We start from the raw sequence: 23,142 nt of genomic DNA, 5'->3' as shown, positions 1-23,142 counted from the left end.
TTTTCTAATACTATACTTTCATGACATTTACAGCTTTAACAAATATGTAAAAAAAAAAATATATATATATATATATATATATATAAAATCAAAGTTATATACTGCAACTTTAAAGACCAAATTGTCAAAGAAAAAGAGGCAGAACAAACTGAACATCTGTTTAAGTCTATAGAGGTGATTTCAGGCGTTATAATTAAAAAGTGATTTTTTTTTCCCCCAACCAACTTCAGTTACTCAGTGGAGACGGCTGACATTTTGGTTGGGAAATCCTGCTTATGCAGGAAGTTGCTGCTCCAGCTTCACATCTAGTTCTGTACAATACCGCCATCTGCTGGCTGAATGTGGTATTGCCCATCTTTCAGAACTTAAGCTTCTCTACTTTAGCGCAAACAAACTTATTTCGGAAACATTTTAATATTTTTTGTAGACATTTAAAAAAATAAGATTAAACTAATTTAATATTCTGATGGCCCAGTTTTACGACGGAAAATGAAAATAACGAGTTGTAATATTACGAAAATAAAGTCGTACGGGAATAAGTCGAAATGACTCCTCTGGTAACATAACTTTATTCTCGTATCATTTCGACCTCCTGTAATATGAATATCCTCAAAATACTTCAACTTTAATGAATAAAGTCATTATTTGCAGGGTTTTATTTTTTCAGCATGAGAGATTTAAATGTACTCAGCAAATTTTATTATGTAATCTAATTTAAAAAAAATCAATTGTAAGGTTACAAAAAAATGACCTTTAAAAACAAGAACTAGCTGATTGGAACTATGTAATTTTTTACCATGTAAATAAAGATGCAGAATAAATTACATACAGTACTATTCCCCCCTCTTATCTGATTTAATGTTTCCAAGAAAACTACAACTAAGGTTTTTACCTCATAAATTAAATCCTCATTTGAGGGTTTTTTTTAAAGTTACAAAGATCACCCTTGCTCGTTTTGTTTTTCCGTTTTGTCAAATACAAAAAGTCCAGGATACACATTTGGTATTGCAAACAGTTTTATTTGTAGTAAATGAAAAGTGTGCCATTCAGTGAGGGAGAGAGACGGGGCTGGACTGTCGGGACGGTCGATGTCTTTGGTCCGTACTGTGGAGAAGGAGAAAATGTCGGAGGGAGAGGAAGGGATAAGAAAAGGCACTTGAGTTTACAGTTGGAAGAATGAACAAACCGGATGTTTTTGACTTCAAATATGCCTAGTATGAATATCACATACAAAATGCCCGGTGTGAGCACAGAATCATATAGCTACATATATGTATGTACAGGAAAGAATCAGAACTAAAGCAGGCTAGGAGGAAGAAGTAAAAAAAATAAAATGAGCTGAATTTATCCGCTTAAGATTTTATTTTATTTTTTTCTCATATCTATAGTAAAAACCCCAAACGTTTCTGGAGCCTGGAATGTAAAACGCAACATGTGGATGAGAGAGAGAACCCAGTGTTTCTCACAGGGCATCGGAGGATTTGTGTTCGATGCAGTTTGATTCAGTACACAGTGCTGCCCGTTCTCAAGCAAAGAGCTGATGAGGAGAGGGTGAGGAAGGTTGTAGCACTCGGTACAACTTCAATTAATATGAATCTTTTGTGATTTAAAAAAAAAAAAAAAAAAAAAACCTGGTTGAGTTTTTTCAACTCCATGCAAAAAACAAAACAATAAAAAAACAAAAACAAAGTATCTCCCTACTTTTGCAGTAATTGTCATGATTTTTAAGTCTGCTCAGAGTTGCCGTTAACGGCGAGTTAAGATTAAAGTCAAAACAATTTCTGCACAAACGTCTGAGCGTCTGTGGATCACATCCAGAACCCTCCGTCTACATTATCATACGCTAACTGGCTGCTCACAATACCATCATATATGCTCTAAAATCTTATGAGAAAGCCAACAGTCATTCTCCCAAAACAAACAAACAAAAAAAAAAAACTACGTTCAGTCAAGCCTAATCACCATTTATTCATCCCCTTCACTATTTTCTCCACAATAATCACTAATTTAACTCGTAAACTAAATCTTATTTTTACCTTAAACTCCAAAAAACTAAAAAGTAAAATTAGGGAAGAAAAGAAGCTTAAAGATGAATTTTTCCCTTCCCTCTTGAAGGAAGACGACATGATAACGACATGAAGCAATAAAGTAACACGACTGGTTTCCCACTACGGCTCTGCAGCTCGGCTCTATGTACACAACTACATCGACGCAGGCGGCGAGGAATCACCAGGGGGTCGGCCGTCTCTTAATGAGAAAACGGGTCGCGACAGAAGATCTGCTATGAGGTATTCACCAGCGTTTTGTTCTCAAACTGGACACAAAGAGGGAAATTTAACCCCAAAAAGCTGCTTGAAGCAACTCCTTGGCAGCCGCGGAAAGATGAAATCTACACCCGCCCGATGCGTTCGATCATCCTATGAGAACTTTACTTCTGCACTCGGACAACAAACAAATAAAAAACAAAAACACGGATCCTGAAATCCAGGTTCTGACGGAGACATCTGTGTTTGCAGAAAGGCAAATGTGAAGTCTGCGACTAAAGGCAAGCAGGACATTATTATGCCACTCGTGTGCATAAAAAGAGAAACAGAATAAAGCAAGGAACTGGGCGTGCAGGAGAACATCCAGCTGAATAAATGCTCTGGATTATGAAACGGCATGTGTACACCAAAGCCTCCTTCATTAATAGTTCACAAAAAAAAAAAAAAAAAGCTAATGAGCCCTCTTAGAAAATAATGGATCCCGCTTTGGGCGAAATCAGCAGGAATAGTCTCGACTCCCTACAGAAATGGAGAGCAAACAAAGCGATCCAGCAGAGAGAAAAGGAGCGAGAGCCTCTTTTTTATTATTATCATTATTTGTTTTTTTTATAAAAGTTAAACTACTCCTTTTGTGTCCAAACATTAAGTTTTCCCTACAGCTTGTAGCAGCCGAACGTTAAGCTCCGATTTACAGTTTGATATGTCTCGTTTCCACCCAGCGAAGACAGACGACAGTATGTATGTAGTGTTGATTGCATGTCGGAAAGCCCCGTTGAAGCTACAGCTACTTTTCCACAACACTTTTTTTTGCCCCCCCCCCCACAAACAGCGAAGGCATTGAAATGGTTCCAGGAGACGAAAAAACAAACAAACAAAAAAAAAACTTCAAATCAGAGAGCTGACGACGCAAAAAGAAAAAAAGTACTAAGAGTTCAACTTCAATAGTGCACGGATTGTTGCAGGTAAATTGCGCGAGTCTCGGTGATGAAACGACGGAGAGCCACAGCAGCAGAGGCTAAAGATAGAAAGTGTCACGAAAACCGAGAGAATCGAAACGAGGAGAGAGACAGTCGGAGCTTTTCAAGTTCAAAGAATGAACAAAGTGATGCAGAGCTCAAATGACTGAAATATGTAAACTTGTATACTATTCTTCATTGAAGGGCGTTGGGGTGGAGGGGTAATGGGGCGCTCTGGGGGCAGGGGGGTAGTGGATGGGTTTGATTGAGTGAGACGGTTTCCGGTGTCAAGGGCAGTGCGTTCGAGGGAGCCGCTGGGGCAGCCCGTTGTGGGCGGGCCGGTCCGGGTTGTGGTGGGGGTGGGAGGGGCCCCTGAAGCTGTGGGGCTGCTGCGAGGACGGGCCGGAGGAGCCGGAGTCGCCCTGGTAACGGTGGCTCCCGCGCCCGGCGTTCCTGTCGTGGTGGGAGCTGCCGTTGAACCGCTGGCCGCCCGAGTGGTAGCCGGGTCCCTGGAAGGTTCGCCTGTTTCCCTGAAAAATCTGAGGACGAAATTAAAACGGAAAAATGAATAAACTGAGTTTTTAAAACTCTTTAGAAGTTTGTGCCTGTAACATGACGAGATGTGAAAGTTAAAGGTGAACTATTTTGATTCCTTGAACAGGTTAGGATCGGTCTGCGGTCGATAAGCATTTTTATCACTTTTTTTAAAAAAACAGATCAATTCTTTGTTGTTTTTAGGGCCTCCTGCCATTTTAAATTCAAATTAGCTGCTGCTGGCCACGCCCCCTACTCAACGTTTACACTCACATGAAAAGAAAATGGCTGCAAACAGATGAGCAATTATACAACCATACATCTTTGAAAAGCATTAGTAGAGGCTCCTGCACAACCAGCCAGAATGCAGCAAGTTGTTTCTGAATGTTAAGTCAACAACAAAACACTTTTCTTTTCCAGCAGCCATTGTACAGCACATACAGTGGCTAAACCAGCTGACCAAACATGCTGGAGCTCTGTTTGGTTTGCCAAGTAACAACACAGTGGCCATTGAATGTGGCTTTCCAGGATGTTTGTGAAGCAACTCGTTTTCCAGACACCAAAAAAAAAACATGAACCAATTATTAAAAAAACAGCTGAGTGTTTTCTCTCTCAAGTGCTTAAGTTGTTTTTAGAAGCAGTTGAGACCCAAATGGAGGCATAAAAACATCCAAAATGTTTAATGTTTTGTTGGGAATTTTTGTGATGGAACAACAAAGTGGGAATTAACTGAAAATAGACATAAATTAATTATTTTATTTATTTGACTCTGAACTGTCAACAGTGAACTGTTGACAGTTCAGAGTCACACATGTGAGTGAAAAGATGAACAGGGAGAGTGGAAGTGGTGTGCCAAGCGGCAAATTTCACTTTTTAAAAACATCTCGAGTTTGGATAAAAGTTTTATTTTACCAAAACGCAATTTTACACCAAACCAAGGCAGGAGATGTTGCAGCGATAACTTATCCTCCTCCTGAAGCAAAACCAGCTTATAATCAACATTTTAAACAAAATAAAAAATATCCTGAATATAAAAACCTGGAAAACGGATGTTTGGTTTGAGACAATAAAATATTTTCTTAAACGTTTTGAAATTATGCATATTTACGTTTCAAGGTCACAAAAGAAGAGTGAATAATCAGATCACATGTTTTAATCGTCTGACTGCACCATTTAATTGTTACAAATAAAAACAGTTGCATTTATTTGCATTTGAATCAACTCTGTTGACTCTTTCACTGCAGTTAGTCACATTTTCAAATCTTTACACATTTCTAATTGGATTTAGGTCTGGACTTTGACTAGGCCACAGGTTTAAGAAGTATTTTCTGTCGATTTAACAATTATGTACCACTTTTTTGCTCTGGAATTGAGACGTTTTAGAAGTAAAAGTGTGATAAAGATGATAAATGAGTTTATTCCTTTCTCACCTGTTTGACTGGAGGCGGGCGGTTTTCAGCGGGGGCGGTTTGGGTCTGGGTCTGGGTGGGAGGAGGGGTCTCCGTTTGGACCGGGCTGGCGACAGAGGAGGACGTGGAGCTACAGCGGGACCGGTCCGAGTAGCCCGTACGTGGATGGTACACTAGAAGAAACAGAGTCAGAAACGGTAAAACATGATTCCTGCCTCGTTAACAAAATGGACTTTTGGAGATTTAAAGAAGCTTAATTTAACCACAAACAGTAATTATCCGAGAATTAAGGGTTTCAAGAGCCAGTAAAGTCTAAGGAGGTTAAAAATAACTGAACATTTTGATCACGAATAAGCCGAGTGTTTGTCAGCCGACCGAATCTCAGAGGATTTTATCCGATGTGTGTGAAGAAGCAGCAGGACGATAAGAAATCATTTGATTTTTAAGATTCTATTTGAAAATTTCCTCATCATAATTTGCTATAAACACGTTTTCTCTGTTGCTCTCAGTCAATAAATCCAACGCATTGAAGTTCAGCATCATGATCAGACAGGTGGGAGCGTCTACTGCGACATGAAACCGGGTGGAGAAAGAGAGGAAAACATGCAGCAAATGGCCTGATTACAATGTTTTCACCCAAAAACAAAATAAAATAAATCCGATTTATGCCACGTCCATATGTGGTTCTAATTCTGATAAATATCCGATCGTTTTCAAAACGCCTGATGTCTCAACTATTGCATTTTTGGATAACCTAAGAGTTAAAAGTGTCTCCATGAGGAGAAGAGTGATAAAAACTGGACTTTATTCATATTAAAATATAAATGAAAGAGCAAATTAAAGGAACTAAAGTGCCGTACCTGATCCAAACCCAGAGATGCTCGTCTTCAGCGGCTCAAGGTCAAATGTAAATCTTAAAGCTTTCCCAAGGTCCTCGTCGTATTTACGTTCACTCACAAAATGCTGAAAAAAAAAAACACAAAAAATAATAAAACTCTCTGCTTATTTCAAGCCAGAATGTTAAAGTCTTTCATTCATATAGTTTGATCCCATAAAATAAAAGCTCATTTAAGTAAAGCAGAGTGAAAATCTCGCAGCACCTTGATGTCGGCGCGTAGCTCAGTCAGCTGCTCCTCAGACATGGAACCGGACCGGTCCGTCAGCCGCTTCAGCTCCTCCGCTCTCTTCTGCCGAGCGTCCAGAATCATCACTGCAACACAGAAAAACAGAAACTCAGAGAGAGAAAAATAACTGGTTTAACTTTAGGACCAGGTATCAGGAAAAGGTTTCACAGATTAAACCGGCAACATGTCTGACAGAAACAACTACAGGCTGCAAATATTTGTTCAAAGAGGCGCCCAGTATTAGAAATGTTGGAGTAAAGTCTGCAGAAAACAAGAAAATATCATCAAAGCATAAATTCAACTGAACCTCAGAGTCCTGTGAGGTTTCTAATACAAAGCAATAAGGAAGAAACTGCAAAAACACAAAACCTTACCAAGTATTTTTGGTCCCGTTTCTACTACAAATATCCTAGTTTTGTCTTAAAGTAAACTAAATTACAAGTAACTTTTCAGCAGAAAATATGAGCTTGTTTTAAGTCCTTCATGTTGATAAATAGTGCCAACTTCACTTAGCATGGAAACATGTCCTGTTAAAGGTGAAATAATCTTCCAGTGGAACCAGTACCTTCTTTTATTAAAATAAAGGAATTACTGACTTATTTCAAGCTCCTATATTTTGCTGAAAAGTTGCTTGTAAAATAGTTTTGTCTTATTTCAAGTGCACTAAGATATTTGCATTAAAACTAGACAAATACTTTGTAAGACTTTGTGTTTTTGCAGTGATTTCTTCTCTTGGTGAGAGAAGGAGCCAGGCATCCATGTAAATAAAACCTTTTATGAACTCTGGTGCCTTTTCCAGCAGCAGGTGACCCGACCGATCTTCAGCTCTGCACTTCAAACTGATGCATTTTCAGATCCAGCAGGAAGTTTGAGAACTGGGAGCTGCAGAAGGTTTCCTACAGTCTCCACATCCCTGTGAATTAAATCAACCCTGACTGGCATTCACCGTTTTTCCCTCTGTGGCCCCCTAGTGGCAGGTTCTGATCGCTGCAGAAGTTATCGATCATGATGGTTAAAAGTTGCTCAAATCTCAACATTTCTTCAAATGCAGCAACTTAACAAATTTCCTCTTCTTTTTTCAATGTTACGGCCACTATTTGGTGTTAGTGAAGAGACAGGACATGTTTTAATCACTCTTGACAGGAGGATTTATATAAATACAGACAGCAGAGATAGCCATAGATTATTTCCATAACTCATTTTTAGATTCTCCAGTTTTTTTTCCCTAGATAAATCCTAATTTTCTATAAATACAAAAATGCAAGATGAATGTAGGGCATGGAGAGACAAAAAAGACGGAGGATTGACTGAACAGAAAGATGCATGCAGGAATAAATGTGTGTATAAAATGGAAGTGCATGAAAGGAATAAAACATTTTTCTCCTGATTTGGGGAAAAATCAGTTTTTCCAGAAAGCTTGTAGGATATCATTCATTTTAGCAAAATAGAGTTTAGAGATGTTTTTAAAGAATGAACTTCACCTTTCCTGCTGCTTTCTGTAACCAGGTAGTGAGGCACTGATTAAAAATAATTTACCATCAGAATAAACATTTTCATAACAACAAAAACACAGCGCAACATTAAGGGGTAAATTTTCAATAAACCGCTTTGGTTCTGTTGAGGAGGAACTCAAGTTTCCACTCAATTCACTGCACACCTTGCACAAAGACAGCATTGAGTCTCCCTCGACACCTGACACTATTCAGGCCTCAAACACACAACACTCCACACTGAGAGGACAGAGGAAGAGAGAATGGCCTACTTATACAAATATGAAGTCCTGCTCTGTCATGTCACACACACATACACACACAGGAGGAGCTGCAGGTAGATCAGCACCCTCAGGGCGCCGCTGCACTTTTCAGGAAACTGGGACTTGCTGTTCCACAACAATCTCCGTTTCTCCTTCTGGGAATGATTTGGGTCAGATTCTTCGGGGCTTTCAGTCAGGTGATCATAAGATGGAAGAATACCAGCAGCTCTGGTCATCAGTGACGAGCCGAGCGCAGCGTGAAAACACTTGAAAACGCAGCACTTACTGGCCTCGGCTTTCACTTTGTCCATCTCTGCCAGAAGAGTCACTTCTCTGTCCATTAAGCTGGAAAGAAAACAAGACGACAACGAATAACTCACTGGAAAACAAAACTTTTCTCAATTATAAAACCACAACAGTTTGGAGCAGAAATGCTGCCACTATTTAAAAACTGTCTAAATATAATTAAGGGGGGAAAAATCATTGCACCTTTAAATTTTAGATCACTTGAGTTTGATTTATAAAACAGTTATGCATCCATTAAGGCCGGGCCCGTCACAATTATATTTTTCTGGATGATAAATTGTCCCAGATGTTAGTGCAATAAATGATAATATTGTTGTTTTGAGACCATAACAGTAATGGCATAATAATGCAAGAAAACCATCTCAAAGATGTCTAAACTTTTATTTCTAATTAATATTTAGCACTTGAACTGGAAGACATTTTAAATACCCAAAATAAATAAAACAAAATACACAAAACTACAATTGAAGCTGAAGCCTCTAAACTAAACTCTCCTTCAAAAAAGGAGCCAGTTGAGATTAAAGCAGGGAATAATTTTCCATCTTTCACTAGAAAGAGAGAAACAAGAAAAAGCAGCAATAATGCAAATGGAAGATAATTGAGATAGTTTTAATTTATGATGCAATTAATTGATTTATTGTGACACTAGGCATTATTAAACATTAATAAATGTATCACTCTTGTTGCAAATAGAAATAATTTTGATAATTCTAACTGACCTAAAACGAGACGTTTGGCCTGATTTAACTTTAGATTAAATCGATAAAATAATCGATAACCGCATTTTCCGCACTATAAGGCCCACCTAAAAACCTTCAATTTCCTCAAAAGTCGACAGTGCGCCTTATAATCCAGTGCGCCTTATATATGGACCAATTTTGAGCCAAAACAGGTCTAACAACTACGGTAAGCAGCCACCGACTTCATTTTTCCCCATAGAAGAAGAAATACGCGGTGCATGCTGGGATAGCTGTCAAAACGCTGGTTTGTTAATAAAGTTTGATCATACATTTAAAGCCAGGGGGCGGAGGGGCGGGGGAAGAGGGACAGAGACTGCGGCGGCAGCGTGTCGGTTGGTCTGTGTTACCCAGAAAGCAGTTGGGCACAATATCGCAACACCAACACCGTGAGTGAAACAATGACTGGGGCAGCCTACTATATAAAGCACTAGGGGACCACTTGTTTATAAATGAAAATGTGTAATAATAGAGTAAGGAACAAATTGGCAACCCAAACTGTAGCGTCTATTCTATGCACCTATGAAAAAAGTTTTAAAATAGGCCATTCATTGAAGGTGAGCCTTATAATCCAGTGCGCCTTATAGTGCAGAAAATACGGTACTAAAGTCTTTTGTTGCAGATTATTAATGTTTTTAACTGAACAAGTGAAATAAATTCACTTTTCAATAATATTCCATTGTTTTTTAGATTTAGCTGTATAAAAAAGGTCACAGAAATCACCAAAGTGGGAAAACAAAAAAACTAAACGTATTTTACTGCATTGGAAACGTTTGAAAACGCTGTTACAAGTCATGTTTAGACTCATGAGACTCAGGATTGTTTTCCCATCTGAAATCTGTGATCAGTTTGCTCTTCATCTGACCATCCTGCTGTTTGTTGAGCCGACATCATCACAGGTAACAACTCAGGCAGGAAAACCACAGAACAAACAAAAAGGAGACATTTGTTTTTGTGAACCAGGTTTTTCTGCCACCTTCCCGTCTCAGATGTCACATTTATCCAGTACAACTTAACAGAAGACGTTGTGTTGACTTCATGTAATAAAAGTGAAACGAAAAAAAAAAAAAAAGAGCTATACTCAAATTCACTACAAACTGCAAATAGGCCTGTAAAGATACGTTGTGCTGGATGATAAATTGCATCAGAAATTATTGCGATAAATGATAATATTGTTGTTTTGAGATCATTTTTAAGTAATCTACTGATAATGGCACAATGATGCAAATTTACCCTCTCAAATACAAATGAACTTTAATTTTTGTAAGGACTTAGCACTGGAACTGAAAGATATTTTAAATATCCAAAATAAAAAGACACAGAAAAACGTAAAAGGAAGTAAAAACCACTTGCAGCCAGAAGAGCTGAAACGATTAATCAGATTAATTGATTATTGAAGTAACTCCTCTAATTTAGTAAATCATTAACTGCACTGTACAGACTCACAAAAGGCCAGTGCAGAAACATCTAACAGTAATTAAGTCGAAACTTTGCTAAAATATGTATATTATTTTCTCATTTTAAAAAAGGATTGATTTTTTAAAATGGGTTAAATAAAAAATCCACAGAATGTGAATTTTTGACAGAATGATTGGTACAATAATCAATTAATAATCGTTAGTTGCAGCCCTACTTACAACCAAAACCATCAAAATAAATTATGATGTCGCTATAAAGAAAACTGCTCTTTAAAAAAAGTCAGAATTAAATTTACTGCGCTCCTCTTAACCATCGCAGTTCAATCCTCCCTCCTATGATCTGAGGAAATAACTTGTTTTCAGCTAAAAATTGACGTATTTAGTCATTGAGCACCAGCAGAACAAATCCAAATGATTAAACTCTGCAGGAGCTCAGTCTTGATGCACGTTTCAGACGGCTGCGATTGCGACGCAGGTTCAAAACCATCTGGGCTTTTTTCTGAATCATTTCCACCTCAGACGCCATTAAAACCCTCAGAAAGATGATTTTCTCTTTCAGCAGAATCAGACGTGTGAAGGTTTCACAGGAAGCCGACGTACCAGCTCTGGAGTTCAGCGAACGTCTGTTTCATCCTCTTGATGGAGGAGTCCATCTCCTCCTTCACCACCATCCTGTAGCGCGTCAGGGAGACGGTGCATCTCTGCAGGTCTTTCATCGAGCGGTCGATGTTGGGAGCTGAGGAGGAGAAACGGATTATTTTTAAACATCTGAGGAACAAATGATGTTCAGGTTAACACCAATTAGAGGGCCGTTTTAATTTAATTTAGATTCAAGTTAAAAATGCACCGATTCACGTTTTTCACTTTTGTAACCGATATCTGAGGTTTAGCATCAGCCGAAACCGATCCAATGCAGAAAAACAGCGCTGAACCGACTTAAAAGTTCTCTTTTTTAAATAAGCAGACATAAATGTACTGAATTATTACAGAATAAAAACAACCTTTATTGTCCTTCAAAGGGAAAATATAAATCTGTTTGATAACTCTGCACCTGTACAGCACCTTAAATACACCAATAGCTTCACAAGTTTGGTCAGAACAACACAACACAGCTTTAATCTGTTCAGTCAGTGTAATCAGGAGAATAACGGCCAATATTAAATAAAAAATAAAATAATTCAACCTGATTAAAACAACAGGTTGACCATCTTAGTCAAAAAGTAAAAATAAACTACAAGAAACCGTTGAAATGGTTCAAAAAGTGTAATTATGAACTCTAATAAAGCATAACGTAGCTCAGAGCACAAAGCCCAGCCGGGGTTTTCCTCTGAGTATTGTAAGCCTGGCGGGCCACCAGGCTTTACTTGTGCCCCCACCAGGCTTAGCCTCGTTGATTTATTAGGTTGTTTTAATGTTTGCCTTCTTTTAAGACTTTATAGTTTGTGTTTAGGTGTTAATCTCCCAAAAATCCATAACTATCAAATGACATTTTCAAACTTCCTGTCAACTTTAAACATTTTTTAAATCAAAAACACAGCGGGTGGCTGGATGACTGGCGTAGCGGCCAGAGCACCAGGCCTAGAAATGTTTCTGGGGGAAACCCTGATAGAGCTAGACTGAATAGATCTGCCCTCATGAATGGGGCACATCGTCATGATACAAAATCTAGAAGCCCCTCCTCCCCCAACATTGGGACCGATACAGATATGAATATCGGATCGGTGCATCTCTATTTTAAGTTACTCACCCATCTTTTTCCCTCCTGTTGATCCCTGCTCATCAAAGGCGGCTGCTAGCGAGGATGAGGAGGGATGAAGGTTTGAGCTCGTCCTGTGCCGGGGCTTGTTGCCTCTGGAAACCTGGTGGTGATTCCTTCCTCCCTGCTGGGAAGCAGGACTTGGAGCGCTAACGATACTTTCTGCCTCGACACCTGTAAGGAGACACACCAATCGTTAAAATCCTTTAGATGTTTGTTGTAATTTTATGTCTTTCAAAAACTGTTTTTCTGCAGAAATGTGGGTGAAGTCTGTTGCTGCGTTGTGTGGGTGAGCGGCCAGCTTCAGATACAGAAGTTCAACACGTCTTCAGAGTGAGAAAAATCCTGCCGTGATACAAACTAAGCTTTCAGTCAACAGATAAAAAAATAATCTAAAAGCACAGCAAGTGTCTTAATTATAAAGTGTGATTTAAGCACAATTTAGGAAATTAATCCTTAGCATTAAAATTTTGCTTTAATTATGTCAAAAAAAAACCCAAGTGTATAAATATGTATAAATCATTTGCTTCAAGTACAATAAATAGAAAGTACTTGGGAGCCATAATGTTGCAAAATAAAATTATAAATTTTATTGCGAGTTACCATCTTTTCAGCTGCTCAGAATTAAATAGAAACATGCAATATTTGAATGAAGCAAAAAACAGATTTTAAAAACAGTTTCTGTTTTTAGTCCAGTTTAATCACTGGGTGCTTTTAAATTTAAAAAATGGCTTCTGAAAGAAAAATACTATGTGGTAACTTTAAATATTGTGCATTTTTAATTTAAGGAAATAAACGTTAAGAACTCAAAATTAAAAAAAGAAATGCAGCTAGAAAAAGTTTTCCTAAATATAACAAAAACACATCTTCAACTACAACATGACAGGTTAATTAAAATAAAGGTTTTTGTTTTATTATTGTGAAATAAGTTTCGGTTCATTGTTAGAACTGGGCAATATAGTTTAAAAATAAAACCTGTAAATTTATCCAAAATTCAAATTCCGATTTTAATTGATTCCCCCCTCTTTTTTTTTTAAGGAAAAATGTAAGAAAAAAAAAAAAAAGACAGAATATGTTAAATTAAAAAATAAGGTTTTTATTACAGTTATTCCTTCTGTCAGGTGAAATGAATAGAAGCTGTAAAACAAAAAGACGCTGTGGTTCTCTGAACTATGGAAACACAAGGAGTGGATTCCTGAGGGGGAAAATATCCCCCAGTTTCCAAATATTAAAACTTCAAAAACAGAAAACGTAATAAATATATAAAATAAATAAATCACCTCATCATCCAGCTCTAGTCTTGGTTTTTAGCTGGAAGATCAGCAGCTTCAACCTTTACATCAAGTGGTTTTAGTTCAATAAAGTTCAGATTTTCCCCTTCACATCAACCAATCCATTGATTTTCTTTCCATCAGATCTTAAGAGGAAAACAACACGCCGTTCGTTCTTACCCGGCGTTTCGGGTGTAGCGGGTTCAGAGTCCAGCTCGGCTGCATCCAGGGAGGCAGAGTCCAGCTGCTCGCTCAGCGAATCCAGAGACTCTCCGTCCATCACCGACCCGTTGGCGTGGAAGCCGTTCATCTCATCGTCCTTGCTCTCGTCGGGCGACGCCGCCTCCGGCTGAGACGCCTCTGTGGAAACCTCAGGCTGAGGCTTGGGCTTCTTTTTCTTCTTGGGCTGGAAACGAAAATATTCACGTCGCACACGTTCAATCCAACTCTAAATGTTGGGTTTGTGCAGGTTTACCCACAGTAACATTCAAGCACTTTTCAAGGTAAATTTTAAAACTTTTCCAGCACCACATTGGAGGTAAAAACAATACAAATGAGCTCAAGCTCAAGCCTCGATCCACCATTATGCAATGTCATTTATCGCTGTTAATATTGTGATAGTATTCTACGGCAGGGACTAAATTTTAATTTTCTCTCTCACATAAAATATGTTTGGTAATTCCAACTGACCCAGACCAAGAGAAGTTTAGTCTGATTAACTTCAGACGTCAGATGCATTTCCATTACAAAGCTGCTCAAAACTGTGACAATATTCTGATAATGTCATTAAAACAATTTCACAATTGTTGTGTTATTATTAAATGAGAAACGCAATTTTAAAAAAATTATAATAATTACATGTGAATAAGTTTATCGCGTCACTATCGTCCACTTCCTGTCGTCTCCTTTGTCATTTCCACCAGTAGTAATGTCTGGTTGTTGATCACATGACTCTTGTGCTAAAAAGTGTTTCCACTTCAGGTTTGTGAAATACACAGATTTCTATAAAATAAAACAACTCATCTTAGCGCGACGAATTAGCAAAAAAAAAGCACAAAAAAAAGCGAGTATTTGTATTGCTGTGTTTCCATTAAGCAAATTTATTTTCATAATTTTCATAAAGTGGCGCAGTTGGTAGAGCTGTTGCCTTGCAGCAAGAATGTTCTGGGTTCGATTCCCGGCCTGGGGTCTTTCTGCATGGAGTTTGCATGTTCTCCCTGTGCATGCGTGGGTTTTCTCCGGGTACTCCGGTTTCCTCCCACAGTCCAAAACATGACTGTCAGGTTAATTGGCCTCTCTAAATTGTCCCTAGGTGTGAGTGTGTGTGCATGGTTGTTTGTCCTGTGTGTCTCTGTGTTGCCCTGCGACAGACTGGCGACCTGTCCAGGGTGAACCCCGCCTCTCGCCCGGAACGTTAGCTGGAGATGGGCACCAGCAACCCTCCTGACCCCACTGAGGGACAAGGGTGAAAGAAAATGGATGGATGAATGGATAATTTGTGCAGTAATGGTCAGTAGAAACGCAGCTAATGAGAAAAAACGTGTTTATTATTAGGTGTATGAAAATATCTGGTTTTGACTGCAAGTAACGGTTTTCAAATTTGGGCTTTTAATCAAATGTTAGATTCAGGGTTTCTGCAGGTTTTACCACCTCAAATTTAAGACTTTTAAACACCATTATGGGTGAAAATTAAGACTTACATCTCCGCAGAAATGTACAAACTGGTGATGAATTTGCACTTGCCCATGATGGACGCAAAAAAAAGCTAAGTTAGCATTAGCAGTTATTTACCGTCTCAAAAATGCAATAAAGATGTTTGAATGCAACTTAAACTTTCGCCAGAGAGAAAAATCCCACAAGACAAAAAAGAAATACCCAGAAAAGTAAATAGTTCTGTCAAGACAAAATATAAGACCAGCTTACTTAAAACAAGAATTTAAAACAGATGAAGGCATTAAAATTCAAGACTTTTTAAGGAAGTGGGAACTCTCTGTAGGCTGCATTTGATCAAAACTGTGCAGTTTGAATATCAGACACTTTCAAGGAATTCATATGAAGCTTATGATCAAATCACAGCAAAAAGTAGAGACATGAATATCTGCAGTTAAGTGCATTTTACAAGTAAGTAGGAATGCAACTCTGGAAATGTAAACCAGCATCTGTGAGGTAGATGAACATGCTGACTCAGAGGAATTTTAATTGCATGCTTTATTTCTCTCACCTTCTTTTTGCTGGTCACATTCCACTCTTTCAGGATTTCGGCTGCACTCCCTATGGAGAGAGAGAGAGAGAGAAAAAAAAAAAGCAGAACATCAAGGTCACAACTAGTTCAATCAGTTGCACGTCAGAGCGTCAAAGTCTTGTAATACCGCCTTAAAATACAAAACGCCCTGAGAATTTTATTGGATGCCAGTGAGGAACAAAGCAGTGTGACGTCCAGGACAACCCTGTTTCTAAATTTAACCCTGCGAAACTGAAGGCATGCAAATGACGCTCAACAGCTGAATTCAAAGCATGATACGCCTGATGAAAGCAGAGAAATGGGCTGCTTCAGCTCACAGGCATTAGGGCAACATGTCAGCACAAGCTGGCAACAGAAAAGAAAGGAGAAAACATGCAGGCGGGTTTGCTTGAAGTGTGAAAACAAAGTAAAGCCACTTATGTGACGATCCTTTACTCGTGTGAACTCTGAGATCAGTAGCAACAGCCTCATACCTTCCAGGAACGCCTGCACCGCCTTGTCGACGCAGTTCTCAAAGTGCTGCAGCACCAGCACGATCTCATTGTTGCTTTTGTTGGGGACAACTGCCCTCACCGCACTGATCTGTGAAGAAAGAGGGAAAAAAAACACACCTTCAGTCCCGCTGCTCAGATTTTACAGCAAAATGAATAAATATTTCATCCACTCACACTTCGCCCGTTTAGCGACTTTCACTGCATGTTTGCAGCGAAAGACAAATTTTAAATATTGGACGTTTTTGTGCCGTCATTTGCATCGACTATATTTGTCCAACTTCCCTAAACGTTTCACATTGAGGAAATAAAGACTCACTAGCAGAGCAAACTAAAGGTTTTCTTCCTGTCCGTGAAAGAAGCCCAACATCACCGAATCCATTAGCTGCAAACTTTCATATCTCAAGCTGAATATCCAGGATATCTGGATGTTGAATAACTCAAACATTCCCAGATGAGGGGTGCGGCAGCTCTTATTTAAAAAGAACATACTGCATTTTTTTTTTTTTTTTGCAACTTTTTGTAGCTGACAAACTGTAGCAGCTCTGCTGCTTGGAAAAAAAAGTATGGAGCGAAACTAAATGCAAACATGACTCGACATGTGCAAGTCTGAGAACTTTCGAGTGCATTTAACCACAAATACAGGTGCATCTCGACACATTAGAAGTCAACTTATACGAGTAACTTAATTTAAGAAGTGAAACTTATTTAAAAAGACTCGTTTCACTCAGATATTTTAAAGAAAAAGCTTCCAAGTTTAATTATTATGAATAACAGCTGAAAAACAAAAATCCAGTTCCTTCAAATATGAATCATATATAAACGCCAAATAAAAAATCTGAGTTAAAAGAGCATATTAATGGAAAGTTTAGTGGAGGGAAAAAGTAACCCTATATTTCTCTGAAAATTCTCAAACAAAAATAATATAGCCTGTTGAAGTAAATGTCTGTGTCTTGAGCGATAAATGCAGTCAATACTTAATTGATGCATCTTTTTTTATATCTATAAAACGTGTCAACACAGACTCAGATATAAGTGGTATTAAAAGAAATAGCCCAACTCAAGAAATCAGTTGGAATCATCAGCTGACACCAATCCCTATCCAAACAAAAATATCACCAAATTAAAACATAACAAAAAAACACATTACTCTTATATTTATTCTGGTGTAGTTATCTAGAAGGGTTTAAAGTAGTTGATAAAACGGTTTCCATTATCTGAAAAAATAAAACTTGACATGCAAAATTCATGTCAAGTTGCATGGTGACTAAAATATAACATCCTGCAAAATAGTTCACCAAATCAGTCCCACTCTGAGATTGCAATAGCAGATTTTGATAAAATGCGTCATGCAGCTTTAGACAAAACTTCACAGATTCACTAAAACGTTGAGATCAGGCGATTTTGCTGATCAGTTTAGCACATTTATAAATAAATAACCAATATTTTTATAGAGTACAACACTTTAGTTTCTGTTTATTCTGATTGATTTATTGCATTTTACTTTGTTGATTTATTTACCAGAAAATGACATTGGACAGACTTCGCTTCGTAATCCTAACTATCAAGGCAGCATGAGGCGACCATACGTTATTCTTCCACTCAACCTTCTATTAATATTCTACAATACACCACAATTCTTTTATAAAACCTCCCATAGTTTACTCCCCTAGACTTCTATAACTGTGGAGAACATACTTTCTGTATTTAAAAACCATTTTGGTCAAAATTATGCAATACCGTTTTCCTTTTTTATTTTTTATGCGTTTTGTATTGATGCGTTTTCTTGATGTACTTGGTGTTTGTAATTTTCTTGATTCCTGTGAAGCGTCTGAGGGTTCAGACATAAATACAATGATTATCATTTAAATTGTCTCATAAATCAGCTGTAAGCCCTAGTTTTATGACCAGAAGTAAACACTTAAAGTTTCACATATTGAATAGATTTACCGAATTAACTTATTGAGATTTGCGTCTTACCTTGTCCTTCATCCTCTCCGTCATTCCTCCCTGGGACATGACCATTTTTGAGCGAGTATCAAACACCACACCAGATGTATCTATAAAGAAGAAAAGAAAAACAAGGCAATCAGTCCAGGCCTTGACCCACATTTGCAAACCACCGAAGAACATAATTTGCAAAACAAAAGAAGCCCCAGATATCTTTGCAGAGATGGCCTGAAAAAATTACACATGAATCCTTATCACATAACAGCTGCGGATTATTTGGAAAATCAGTTTGTTTTTATGTGCACACATATGTGCATACAATTTCCGTAAAATAAGGATGCAAACCTCTTTAAACCGCGGAGGTGGAAGGACTTTCTGTTGAGGCATTTAAGCACAAACACTTGAGCTAGCAGCGCAAGCAGCAAGCACTTCAGCGCTTTTGTGCGTGAACGGTTTGGAATCAGACTCTGATTCAAATGACTCAAAGAAATACATAAATGGAGCTGGAGGAGACCAACCGCGAGGTCTGCAGAATCAGTTTATAAAACCCACAAAACGATGAGTCGAAGAAAAGAAATCCTATGAAGATGTGAGCAGAGAATTAAGGCCGACGAGCAAAGTCCAAAGTTAATCTACGACCATTAAAAGATGGAAACTGCTGAGTCGCAGTCAAGCCGTCTTTCTCGTGCGATGAAAACACGTCGATGTCGGTGTAAACACTCAAAGCTCAGATTCTCTGAAAGGAGCGCGGCTGCATCATTTGACCCCAAGGAAATTCACAAACACAACCGAACTGCTGAGCTCGAAAGTTAAAGTTTCACCAGAAAGACATTTACAAGACAAACGGCGGTACGTACCCTTCAGACTGTTTTTCTTCGCCATCATCGTCATGCAGAAGAATCAGAGTAAAACCGAGACTTAACCCTTTTCGTATAATATTTATCCTGGTGTTCAGACTGAGGGTAGCTCTTGATAAAAGGAGATCCCAAATAAGGTTTCCAACTGGCAGGCAAAGTGGAAGAACAAGGTTCACATCCAGAACGTCTCCACTTGGGCAAAGACAGATTTTCCCTTCCAGCAGTCAACTTGATCCAACCTGTTGGAAAGAGAAAAATTAAAGAAAAGACGGTTAATCTGATAAATACATAAATATAAATGCAGCAGAAATAACCGCTTCTGTAGGATCTGCAAACTAAATGCAAAATAAAAAAAAATAAGTAAATAGAAATCCATTTCCTCTGGCAATGACGCATAAATGAAAACCAGATTTCAATGAATTATTGTCTGTCTTGAGAAAGTCTGTCCTTAATAACGTCCTTGGCAGAACCGCTGCATTTCATTTCAAGAGAAGAGTCAGTAGAATCAAATCTCTGAAGGATTTTTTCTCCCCCTGTTCACTGCAGGATTCATGATAACAAAGACGAGCCGTCGGGTCAGAACCCTCACCTTTAAAGTCCCGGATGTTTGATCCGTTTAACACATCTGGGAAATTAACAGATGATCAGAAAATTTAATAAACCAGCTCCAGGAGTTCAGGAATGTCTAATCAAGAGGACTGCTATCTTAAAATAAGAAAAAGAAAAAAAAGAAAAATGCTTTTTGACCTTTGGACCTTTTTACAACTCTGTTTCACTGTATGTGAAACAGCTGGTTAGATTATGAGAGACCAGAAACTCAAAGTGTTACTTAATTTTGATGGGATAAAACAAAAAAACAAGACAGAAAAGGAAGAAGATCATTTTCCACTTTTTAACTTGATGTCCATCTTGGCCTTTCTGATGCTCTAAACCAGACATCTGGAAATCTGGAACCAGTTTGCAGGCCAGCCGTTTCCCCTCTTTAAGTTTCTTTTTCTCTTGAAAGGGAAACTTTTGAAAAGACCGGAGCAAACCAACACCTTCTTCACGAGGAGCAGGCATGTCACGGTCCCGGTTCCACCACACCTTCAGACGTCAGACCCACGTAAGCACAAATAACAAATGACACAGCAGCCGCCGCTCATGCCAGCACTAGGATGCATCCTGTTTATCAAGAGGGATGGTGTTTGAATATTCAAGCAAACCAGGTGCACTCGTTTGTGTTTTTAAAAAAAAAAAGAAGAAGAAGACAGGAAACATTCGGATTAAACAAAAAGAAATTAAACAAAAGGTTTTAAGAGCGACATGCAGATATGAAGAGGAAATAAAAACTGTTTAAAAACCAATGAGATCGTTTGCATGAAGACGTTGTTTATTAAATGCTGCAGCAACACAAAGCAATCTGTTGCAGTTTGACCCGGTTCTGGATACAATGCTGCAGTTTTTTAATTTTTTTTTATAAGTAACTGGCAGGGATCGTCTGCCTGGAGGAAACTGTAAAACTACACAAATGAAACTTAACTACACCCTCACATAAATCAGACATCAGAGTTTGTTGGCCGATTTATTCAACGATAAAACACTAATTACGTTTCTCCAATGCGAGTTTGAACCAACCCAACGATGCATAAATCCTTAAATCCCTGATACTATTAAATATGTTTTTTAAAAAATGCATATATATTAACATTTTGAATTTATATGAAATTCTCACATAGAAAAATAAAATAATTTACATTTAAGATCATATATAAACGATCTATATATGTTTTTTTTTCATTTTTATTTAAAAAAACAACAAAAAAAACCTATATTGGTTGACTTTTTTTGCCCCCGTTTTAAACGAGCACCTCTCACCTTTATGATAAGAGGAACTTTATCTTTATTGGCAACTCTAATTTGTCATTTTCTAGGACTTTGGCAATAGAAAATCTCGGTTTCAGTGGACTTCTATATGAAATATGGAAGAGCACTACTAAGCTTCTACGATGAGTAAGGAAAAAAATACCAAACAATATTTTAATCAAATCCCAATTTTTTTTAAAACAATAATTAAGAACGTGATGCTTCATATTTAAATCTTTTAAATTCTGGTTAAGAGTATCCAATTTAAATGGACACTCATAAGCTTTCAAAATTGGTTGAAAAATAATGCACATTTTTAAAAATATGAATATTTTGATTGAATAAACTCAAGAAGCATAAAAAAACTACAAGAAAAGCTTTAAATAAGAACTGGGATATATTCCATTAATATGATTTGGGAAAATTAAAAATCCCCCCCCCCTAATTTATAAATTGCATTAAATCTATAAATACCTAAAAAACACAATGCACGTTTTAATTAATGATCAGATGACTGTTAAAGGTTTGCATTTTGGTGCGTAAATGGGAGTAGTTGTTTAAATTTCCTATAGTATCCCGAACTACTACACGTTTTCCTTCCAATTTGTTAGTTTTTAGAAAGAAAAATCTGGTTAATATTAGAATCAGCTGTTCAGATCTTAGAAAAATCAAAACGAGGTTGCAACGCCTGATCAGTGCATCTCAAAAAACATAAAAGGAAATCACTTCTTCAGTCAAGCCTGAGAGATTACACAACATGAACCAGAACTACCCTACATTGCGGAGAGTCATTAACTATTCAAATTAATTTATCTGATGGGTCCAGTCCAGGTAGGTCATCAATCAAGTCAATAAAAAAGAGGAAGTGTAAAGCCTGTAGAGAACAATTCATCTCATTCTGCAGCTCCACACATTCAATGCAATGTTTTTATTGAAATCCTTCCTCCGTATTCAAACGTCCATACGTTTTTCTAGCTCGTCTGCCGTGAAACGAGCCCAGACGACGTCGCTTTTCTAACACAGAAATCATCTTTTGTGGAAGCAGCTTCGCGACAAAGACTGACCATCTCCCAACCACACAGCCCTGTATGCTGGGAGGTGTGAAATCACCCACTTTTCACCCACTATACACCCGCAGCCTCTCTAATTCTCCCCAACACTGAAGTTTTTGTTTTATTTTTACCTGAATTGGACCGGATTTAACTTGGACAACTACAGGGAGCCTTTATTCCTCAGCCCCCTCATCACTAAAGTCCGTAGGTTACCGTTAGCCTGCAAATATTACCTAACGTTTTATGATTAGCTCGGTGAAACTCAATATCACCGACTGCTAATTTATCCCATTGTAAAAGCTTTCCAGGACAAACAACCACTGACTGCAACTCGCAGCACTAGATAGAAATGATTTCTTTCACCTTTAAACAGAGCATTAGCTAACATTAGCTCGCAGCTAGCAGTCTGTGCTGAAAGGCTAACGACCAGTGAGATGATCAATTCTGCCATTACAAAAAAAAAGACTTAGCAGCTGCTAAGCTAAGTATTTGTCTGCTTTACTTAAATAAAAAAAAGCAAACTATGTTAGGAGCTCAAATATACCAAACACGTACCTGGTGTTGGCAGCGAAGTGGACGGTAGCTTCTGGAAAGAGCTTACTGCAGTTTCCACAGCAGCCAGCCGTCTGTAAAGCCAAGCAGTCTGCTGCTGTGGCCAATATTTTCCTCCAGCTAGGCTTCGCGGTTGCCAGGTTGGAGGCAGACAACCCCCCTTTTAATACTCTGAGGAGTGGCGGAGGTGTGTATTGTATTCAAAGATTGTATGTAAAAGTAGCACTACCTGGACAAATTTTTACTCAAGTTGTTGCGTTTTCTTGTTCTGAACTCATCTTTAAAATGAATCACACTTCTTTTCGTTAGATAGCTGTGTTCACTTTATTGCTAACGTTCAGCCTTCCGTTAACTCCATCTCTACTTCAGTTTATTAGAACAGTGTTGCTTTTACACAAGAACTCACTCTCATCGCCCCTGGTGGACAACAACAGTACAACATGCACATAAACAAAGTGACAGGATATAGAACTTGCAGCTTTACCTTTCAAAGTAAATTATAAAACATGAACACATAACACAAAATAACGCAAAGACAAGTTAAGATGAGAACATATTCTAACACCCTCCCTTGTCCTCATCTTCTTTACCTTTAAATATTTAATGTCCAAAAAACCATCCTTTA

At 38.1% G+C, this 23,142-nt stretch overlaps 1 protein-coding gene across 1 annotated transcript; it reads right to left on the bottom strand.

Annotated features, from left to right (window-relative positions):
• Positions 1 to 998: 998 nt before the first annotated feature.
• spats2 (spermatogenesis associated serine rich 2) lies at positions 999 to 22,667 on the bottom strand. The gene is made up of 13 exons (XM_008414441.3): positions 22,521 to 22,667; positions 19,069 to 19,307; positions 18,242 to 18,321; positions 16,244 to 16,352; positions 15,750 to 15,799; positions 13,709 to 13,934; positions 12,249 to 12,431; positions 11,102 to 11,237; positions 8,327 to 8,385; positions 6,264 to 6,373; positions 6,024 to 6,126; positions 5,185 to 5,336; positions 999 to 3,759 (listed from the first exon to the last, which is right to left on the bottom strand). Exons 2-13 carry the CDS (start codon positions 19,100 to 19,102, stop codon positions 3,508 to 3,510), a joined length of 1,494 nt encoding a protein of 497 aa, XP_008412663.1. The 5' UTR covers positions 19,103 to 19,307; positions 22,521 to 22,667; the 3' UTR covers positions 999 to 3,507.
• Between the last annotated feature and the right edge of the window lie 475 nt (positions 22,668 to 23,142).

Source organism: Poecilia reticulata, chromosome 7 (genome assembly GCF_904066995.2).
Source record: "Poecilia reticulata chromosome 7, P_reticulata-male-v2, whole genome shotgun sequence".
In the NCBI taxonomy this organism is placed as follows: domain Eukaryota; kingdom Metazoa; phylum Chordata; class Actinopteri; order Cyprinodontiformes; family Poeciliidae; genus Poecilia; species Poecilia reticulata.
This window is presented reverse-complemented; position numbering and strand designations above follow the sequence as displayed.